The sequence below is a fragment of the Nicotiana tabacum genome, chromosome 15 (assembly GCF_000715075.1).
Source record: "Nicotiana tabacum cultivar K326 chromosome 15, ASM71507v2, whole genome shotgun sequence".
Taxonomy (NCBI): Eukaryota; Viridiplantae; Streptophyta; class Magnoliopsida; order Solanales; family Solanaceae; genus Nicotiana; species Nicotiana tabacum.
The window spans coordinates 77602142-77611309 of NC_134094.1; the positions used below are offsets into that span (position 1 = coordinate 77602142).

The window sequence follows — 9168 nt, forward strand, 5'->3', positions numbered from 1 at the left end:
AACATGGCATTATAAATGGTTGGTCCTGACGACTCTTGATGGATATATTAATATAATGGATACATTAACATAATAGCGTGTATTAGATCACTGTAACCAAATTGAGGAGTGTCTTAATTTGACATGAAACTTAGAGGCATTTGTATTAAGAATAATAAACAAGACCAATAGTAGAAAGTTCAATATCTGAAAGTTTCATGGTTTTAATAATAAGGCGAGTCTAGCGATACCTTGTTGAAATTTTAAGATATTGGAGGATAGTAATAAAACTGCTTGACAGTAACTCCATTGTATCAACCAATCAACTTGACTCAATACCAAGTTAAAATCAATTATATAATTCGTCTATATTTATTACTCCGCATTTTTTTTCACGTCCATTTCATTTCAATATTAAATAATGTATCTTTTAAGGCAAATTAGGGTTCTATAAATCTTCTATCTTGCAATATTATAATTATAAGAAAATAAAGAAAAGTGGGAGAGGGAGGAAGAGGAGGGAAAGGAAAGAATTGTTGAATCGCTTTGAAGTTTTGCAAAGTCTCTGCTAAGCTCAAGTATTTTTGCCCATCTCAGAGCTCCATTTTAGTTGGTGTATACTAATCGAATTTTGAGAGTAAACTAGAGAGTTTATTTTTGAAGAATAATTCATTTGAACAGTCTAAAATTTAGATATCAGTTCCAAGTCTCAGCTGAATGATTTCCGAACTTTCCATGAGATAAAATGTCAAGCTGAACTTTGGACCAAGCACCTAAAGAGAGCTATACACATCGCTTAAACTAGCCAGTTTTATAGTGAAAAAAGAATATCAAACTCAAATCCTAATTGGTAGAAATCCACATAAGATGTACCTCCAAGAGAAATGAAGAGCAGGCTTAACAGGCAATTACTCCTCGATTACTGGAGAAGGATCACTAGTCTGCCCAAATATATCAGAGATGCCCTCCCAATTATGTGTCTCTCTTGCTTCCCAGTATCCACCACCATAGCGATAACAACCATCCTCATCCTTGGAAAACCATCTTGGTCGCCAACCTCTCTCCTGTAGTTTCCTTGCCTGCAGTACCAATTATAATTTGGTTAATCGGCCATCGACTATTTTAAGGTGAATTCAAAAAATTGCAGAAAATTAATGTGTTTAGGTAGGATAACTAAAACAGAAGCTACATGCTTTTTTTGCTAAAATGAAACAGGTAGCTTCTAAAGCTGTAGCAACCCCTTTTTTTTTTTTTTTTCTGAGAAGGAAAGTTGTAGCAATTCCTCTTCACTCTTTAACGTGCCTCCCTCCCTTCCCCTCTCTCTCTCTCTCCTCCCCAGGGAAAAAGCATTCCACGTGGATAAATGTGGTATACACCGTCCTCAAAAGCTTAGGTACTATTGTACTTGCAGCTTATGGGACTTGAAAGATCCAAAAAGGAAAAGACATTCTAGCTTCTTACTTCTGTCTGCTCTTCATAGCCAATTGAGATGACATAACTTATCAGGGATTAAACCGAAGCATGATTTTTCACAGAGCTCTTTGTTTATGACGAAATAGATAAGTAAGTAAATTTTTCAAAGAGCTCTTAACAAAGACAAAATAAGAATAGAAGATCAAATAGATAGCAAAATGTGCATCAGTGACATCTCAACTTTCAAGTAAGATCCAAAGCGAATAGATACCAATATCATGAACATTGATTGAATGTAGACAGAAGAAAATCATATGATTCATACTGTTTCCGTAATTCCATGTATATAAAAGAAGCAGGGTTTTGCTAGACGGAAGTTAACATTGTGGAATCGATGGTTGCCTGAATGCCACCTTTTCCTTCATCCCATTTTTATGTTTCAAATGAAACCACTTAAAGCAGTGCACAACCAAACTACAACTGAAAGACATGAATGAGTACCTGTCTCTGCAACTGTTCAAGTCTGAGCTTCTCCGCATTAGCCAGCTCGTACTCTCCGTTCTCTAAGTGGCGCTGATCAGGCCTCAGCCTCGAGTCAGTTGGTGGCAGCTTCTCTCTTAAGCCAGGTGTCAATTCATTTAAAGATATTGCAAAAGGTGTGACATTGTATCTTGTTTTAGGAGTAGATTTGTCCCTCTCCCACAACAATATGGCTTCAGTCATCGGATCATAACCCTTTGGCTTTGTAGTTGGATCTCCCAACACATAATACAATGCTTCATCCCACTTCCCCAATAACATGGCCACTTTTTCTCCTGTCCTGTTGTCTTGCACAAATCCATGAACCTTTTTTTTTACAGAACATAGGTGTTAATCTTTTATTTTGATTGCAAATAGAAACATATGATCCTCCATTCAAAATTTAAATGGATGTTGACATAATTTTCATGGCTTGAAAGATACTAATTTCTCATAATTTAAAAAGATCTGAAAAGACAAGATGTTCAAATATTCAGCAGTCAGAAAAGGAGCATTTCATCAGCGCTTATTTAGTAAATGGCTATTCCAAACAAGGCTCTGGTAATACCAGTTCATCCATGGGATGCTATTACCACAATCTGAAAAGGCAGAAAGTTCTATACATTGACTATCTTACTACTTTTTTGGATTCACTCAGTTTATAGCTTATAAGGACTTGCTTCCCCCTAAACTTTATAAGATCAGATAAAGTCTAATAGAAGTGAACGTAGATTACCTGATGAGGATTTCGATCAATAATAGACTGCTCCTTGAATTTGATCTTGCAAGAATATTTACCACTGCCTTTGATCCGCATAGTGCCATAGTGATCGCAGTAGATTTTGCCAATTATTATATTGTAAATAGAAGTAGTAACTTTGCTCCACTGAAATGTCTCACCATCTTCAAACTGCAGGGTTAGAACCCCCACAGGATCAAGCTGAATTGAACGTCCCCAAAACTTCCCTTTGAGATTAGAATCTGCCCAGAATTTCCACCCTCTGCCCTCACAGTGGCATGCAACAACCATGGGATGATGACTAACCTGAAATTCATGCACACAAGATCAGCTATTGAAGAGACAGGCAACAAAGATTTGTGCCATCTAGTTCGAAACAGGAGCAATAGAGTTTCATGAAGTTTTTTACAGTTCAAATCTTTAGTCATTTCACAGAAGAAAGTCCTACTTTTTCAGAAAAGAAGCGTAGCCCCTTGTCTGGATAATCTGCCTCGTAGGTTTCACCAAGTAGAGGATTAAAAGGTTTGCATTGCCTGCCTTCAGTCGATGCATAACCAGATACAGCAAAAGCTGCAATCTTAAGGATTCTCATCAAATCATTCCCCTGCAGAAAATTAACTAGGGAGAGTCAATTATTTTATATCAAAACTTACTGAAGATGCAACACAAATATAATCTAGGCAGAACTACCGATAACCATGTATCGCAAGCGATTTCATGGACAAAATATCAGTGAGAATTTTAAATACAAAAACATCAAAACATCTGCATAGACAACACTAGTTTCACGACAATTGCAATGTGATAATCATGACTCACAGTAGAAACTATTTAGAACTTGCTAACCAAAATGAAATTAGAAAATGGTAACAGATGAGGGTCAAGCAGAACTTATAAGATCTGATGGCAGCCAAGTATCAGGAACCCATCAAGGTGAGGATTCGAGAATGCTGTAGAAAGGCCTTATCTTTTTCCATTTTACAATTCCAATAGGATCTTATATAACAACTTAGATGAAAAAGTGGGTTGGGTTCCCATTATTTTACAGGAATGACCCAGTCACTCAATTAATAAGCTTGCTACTCAAAAGAACTCCTCATTTGGCAAACTTGTAGCTACTTCCTCCAAGAAATAGTCAAATCTCATACCGAAATCCAAAACTTTTTACACTTAGATGGCATACACTGCTACCAGCATACTCAGTTCATCACATCACAGGTTCAAACAATAGTTATTGTGCACAATGTTGAAAAATAAGAGATAGGAAGGCAAGTGATAATAACCACATGAAAAAGATAGCAGGAAACTATTCATCTGCCAAGCAGAATTACCATTACATGCTTTTTTAACAAGCTATCTGCTACTATAAAAACAAGAAAAAATGAGAGCTGACAAGTTACCTGCTTTCCCCACTCCAGTGCCTGATCAACCAGGTGTGAGTACTCCAAATCTTCAAAGCATTTCTGCAGTGAAGATAGAGGCTCATTGAAGTATACTGGAAGACACACACCAGATAGGTCTTTCCCAATATTATCCTTGATTATTGACCACAAACCAACTGGCTTCTCTTTTTCCTTTGGTTCTGGCAGACTATCCCTTCTTTTAATATAGGGATATTTGATTGCCTTAACTTCTATCCCCACTTCCCTTGTATGAGCAGAGAGGCTCTCATTCTCAAAGGTTAATGAACTACAAGCATTTCCAGCACCCTCTCTACTGCGATAAGAAGCACTTCTAAGAGATTCAACAGACATAAAGTCATTAGTATCAAAAAATGCACCATCTTCTTCATCTGTTTCAACATCTACTCCATATCGACTTTCATTGTCAGCATCAGAGTCGCTAGCACTGCCCTCAGACATAATGGAATAGAAATCTGCAACATATATGAATTGTTGAATCTCCCATCTTATTATTAAACTAACGAATGATAATTTCAATCTATTTGAAAGGAAATGTAAGAAAATCCACCCAGAGTTTTATTAACTGCTTTTCACAGCAAACTTGCATAAATCATCCTCAGCTGTAACGGACGAAAGCCTCTTTGCTACTGCTTGGACACACCTAATAATTTATGGCAAGGACTAAAGTTTGAAATGTTTTCTGCAAGCTGCATTTTACATTGTAAAAGGCCCTTTGATTTTCATAAGGACTAAACTTTTGAAAGGCATTTCTAAAAGATGAAATGTACAATGTAAAAAGCCCTTTGATTTTCAAATGAAAACATCTAACCATACAGACAAGAAGTTACCACTGTGCAACCTAAGAAGGGAAAAGGAGATTAAATAGGAGTCTTTACCATAGCTGCCTGTCAAGAAAACCAATGGGCTTTTGTCATATTTGTCCGCTCGGCCAAAAGTAATTAGTCATTTTTTATATGGTAACCTCCCCCCACCCCCCAAAAAAAACAAAAAAAACAAAGAGGGGCCAACAGTAGTAGCTTTCTCACTTCTTTCCTCCTTGGTGACTCAAGCCCTCCAATCTTATGGTTGGAAGCAGAGGGTCTCCTCCGATAGGCCAACCCTCTGTTGTTTTAAGATTACAAAAGGAGAAAGACCAAGTTAATATGTTTCTTGGTTATAAACTAAGAATATAATTTAATTACTCCAGATCCCAAAAAGATCATCTGCAATAACAAGAACATTAACACTGAAATTGAATGGTGTCCGTAGATGCATAAATTTTTGGACTATGCAATGTACATAAGTGCTTTATATTCTTGGAAAAGGGTTCTAGGATAATCAATAAACATTGATGTATTAAATGTAGGCTCCCAACAATGTAGACAAGCCAATTACCCAACGATCAAAAGCTACTGAGAACATGTTGTGCCAGATCTTTAAAATTTTCAACATGCTTGATATACAGAAAAACTGGACAAATCTCTGACTCCATATAAAAGGATTTGGAGGATAGGAACCAACCACTAAATCTTCGACCTTGTCCACAACATGAATCTCGTTCTTTTGTTTCATCCACAACAGTTGTTTCCAGCTCAATTTTCTCCGTCTGCAAGAAAGGGTGAGAAGTAGTGCATTAATTTTCAAGTTGTAAACGCATCAAATCCCCGGTGCACTGAAAACTAAGTAGCAATATTGTAACTCAGAGATCAAAACAAAACATCAGCAGATGAATTCAAATATCAGCCTAATGTAACTATATTTGACAAGCCCATACATCAAGGAACCATCTCACATTCACAGTTGTATTCATCTTTTGAACTTGGCACTAAAATAAATCTGTTACTTCTTTACCTCATAAATCACATGGATTTTTATTTTGGTATCAAAGAAGCTGGGCAGAGGAGAGATAAGCAGAAACTTAGCCTCAACACAAATGACAAAATAGCTTCCATCTCAAAGAACAAACTTGGAGCAGTGCAATACCTTCTCAGAGAAATAGCAACTAAATCAATGACAAATTTTTCCATGACCCTACTTAATTGAGATGAGACAGGAGAAAAAATGCTTGAATGAAGTAAAAATCACTTTGATTCAATCATACATCTTGGAATCAGCCTAAGTATTCCTTTTTTCTTTTCTTTCTTCAACTCATTTTATCTAATCTATATCAAATCTATTTTTCTGGCCTTGGACATCTAAGTTGAGGCATAATAGTGGAGAGATACCTTATTGACCAAAGAATTCAAAATCGCCACTGGCTCCATTGCTAGAATTTGTTTTAGCTCAGACTCCTAAAGACATTTTTATGCTTTCTTGAACTCAGGAAGTCTAGGCTTGAAAATTTGAAAAAAAAGGGGGTCTTGCCAGGAAATTCGGAGCAAAAATAGAAAGAATAGACAAACACTAACATGACAAGAAAAGTAACTCAGTAAAGGAAATTTGATGCATAAAAAGAAAAAAAAGACTAGTACCAAGACTTTGTTTCCTTCTCTTAAGATAAAAACTTTTAAATTTTTTTACTTTACCTCTAACTGTCTTAAGGTGTCCAGCAGCATAATATGCTTAAGTTGAAGAGCCTTCAACTGATTTTGCAGCTCAGCGACCTCATGTAGCATGATAGACTCACAATCTTTTATAACTGCCTCACCAATCCCTTCTTGCACCAATCTTGATCGTAGCTTCTCTGTTGAAACGATAAAATCTTCGGAAGATGCAAAATCACCACTTGACAACAACCTGGGGAACTGATCTTTCGCAACCCCAAGAGCCTCAATCCACGCTGTCCTATCCTCTCTCGATTGACATCGCAAATGGAGTGTCTTTGTTCCCGTGAATATGGAAAGCCTCTTGTCATCTGACTTGCTCGCCCGGACTGAGGAGACCTGTATGACATATTGTTGTAGTTTTGCTAGTTGATCAGAATATATATACCCACAGCCTACCACAAGTAGAGGTAATTTGACAGATACAGGCATACTTCCAGAATCTGTACAGGATAATTTATGAATCACATTAAGTATGGTTGAAAATTACAAGAATTAACTATGGAAGAGTGATCCAGAATCTGTAGGAACTTATGGCACAGGGCACATATGGCGGATCAGCAACCAGTAAAGTAATACGAGATGATTTATTCACTCTCATATGCTGGACAATAAGATACTCTGGTAGTAAAGAAAGCATGCCTTATCTTTCCTCACACACAATGAATTTAGACATTTGATATCGGACTATTCCTCCTAAGGTTATCATTCTTCATTTCCTTCACCCAGCATACATTTTATCTAGTAAAAGATTTACGTTCCTCAATCAATATTTATATGCATGCAACAAATTTTTACAAACTTATGTCTTCTGCTCTGATGACCTAAGCTACAATATATGGGAACAGAAGCAGAAAATTAAGACAAATTTCCTTGATTTATATCTTAATGGTGCATTTCTGAGCATCCATGTCCTATGGTCCAGACTGTTTGACACTAATTTCCTGTATACAGACTGATAAATCAAAGTTCACATTTCTAAGATAAACTTCAATGCAATCCTTAAAACATACAAATTGATGCATTGCCCAAGTTGCACAAAAACTTAAATTTCAAGATTACATTCCATAAGTGTTCAAAAAGGCTAACTCACAAGTATCTAACAAACTAACTTAAAAGTTAAGACAAAACTAAACAATAAACAAGGATATGCTTGATCAGGTGCATTCCCGTAGTTTTTAACTTATTCACTGTATTTATTTGTGGTGCGCGCGCGCGCGCGCACACACACACACACACACACACACACACACACACACACATCTACCTTCAAATGTATTTCCCCAAATGGTTTCCACTTGATGGATCCATACGGTCGATTGTTAGCCTTCCTCATATACCTCCAAGACTCATCCCCGATAACCTTTAACCCCTTTTCTTTCCCTGGACTCAGAGCAATTTTATCCGGTCCATGAACCTTATAATAGGACAACACCCCATCTTCAAGCACGAACCATCTCGCACGCCATCCTTTCCCATAATTCACCCATTTATATAACACTCCAGCTACACTAACACTTCCATTTCCACAGCTGTAACCTTTATTACTACATTCTCTCGAATCATTCCAGTTGTCTTCGATTTCATGAACCAAACCCGAATCCGAATCAGCATTCACCTGTGCATTAGAAAAGCTTTGTCTCGAGCTGAAACTCAATGGCTTCACAGCCGCATTGTTATCAAACCCTAGCTGACTTTGAGTCACGGACTGTGACTTTACCACCGCCGGATTTGCTTTATCGCGATCGATCGACACCGGTGCAATGCAACACAGTGGATTCATCTCCTCAAAAAACAAAATAAAACTTTAAAAAGGAAAAAATCTCAATTCATCTCACATATTGCAAATCCATCAATGCTGAACAATACAACGACGATCTCTCAAAAAATCGGCGATTCAGAGAAAGAAAATCGCCGATCTGATTCTCTTCCTTATTTGAAAATGCGATGCAGAGCAACCGATCGGAGATCGAATCGGCGATACAACCGGAACAATTATGATATGACATAAGATCGAAAACTGATACGTAACAGCAAATATAGTCCTTTTTAAAATTATTATTTAATATATTTGTCAAATATTGTGTATACTAATTTATTTATAAATATGTATAGGTGAAGCAGCTACAGATATAAAGGAGGTATATAGCTCTTCAGCTAGCTTTTAACAGATCCATTAATGTCAGTGGGAAGAGTACAAGCAAGCACAGTGTGTGTGTGGGGGGGGGGGGGGCGTAGGTTAAGCAGAGTGTGCAGTGATAGGATTTAAATGCATGGGAGGAGGGGGGCTTTTTGTTTTTGGACTGCTTAGTGTAGATGTAATGATTGTGAAGACAGCTAACATGCGCAGTGTTAACATAACCGGGGCCCCAATTTTAAATCCCCCAATATCTTTTGCCAATGTTATTATTCTTCTGTGTCATTTATGATTACGAGAGTGTTTAGATCCGGCCAAATTAGTTTTTAAGTTTTTTTTAATTTTTTTAAAGTATTTGTCAAAATTAAAAAATACTTAAAATAAATTTAAAACTGTTTAAATCAAGTAAAGAGTTGGACAATCACAACTTATTAT

General features: G+C 36.9%; 1 protein-coding gene across 1 annotated transcript; it reads right to left on the reverse strand.

Moving 5' to 3' along the window:
• Positions 1-629: 629 nt before the first annotated feature.
• Positions 630-8944, reverse strand: LOC107759691 (oxysterol-binding protein-related protein 1D). Its single transcript, XM_016577680.2, has 8 exons — positions 7864-8944; positions 6579-6935; positions 5575-5659; positions 4051-4526; positions 3099-3254; positions 2648-2956; positions 1894-2238; positions 630-1058 (listed from the first exon to the last, which is right to left on the reverse strand). The coding sequence occupies exons 1-8, from the start codon at positions 8377-8379 to the stop codon at positions 888-890; spliced, it is 2415 nt and encodes an 804-aa protein (XP_016433166.1). The 5' UTR covers positions 8380-8944; the 3' UTR covers positions 630-887.
• Between the last annotated feature and the right edge of the window lie 224 nt (positions 8945-9168).

Coding starts and splice junctions, on each gene's coding strand:
- LOC107759691 (XM_016577680.2), bottom strand. CDS start 8,379: ATGAATCCACTGTGTTGCATTGCACCGGTGTCGATCGATCGCGATAAA. Junction 5,660..6,578: donor ACACCTTAAGACAGTTAGAG/GTAAAGTAAAAA, acceptor CCTTTCTTGCAG/ACGGAGAAAATTGAGCTGGA. Junction 2,239..2,647: donor TTGATCGAAATCCTCATCAG/GTAATCTACGTT, acceptor GTAAAAAAAAAG/GTTCATGGATTTGTGCAAGA.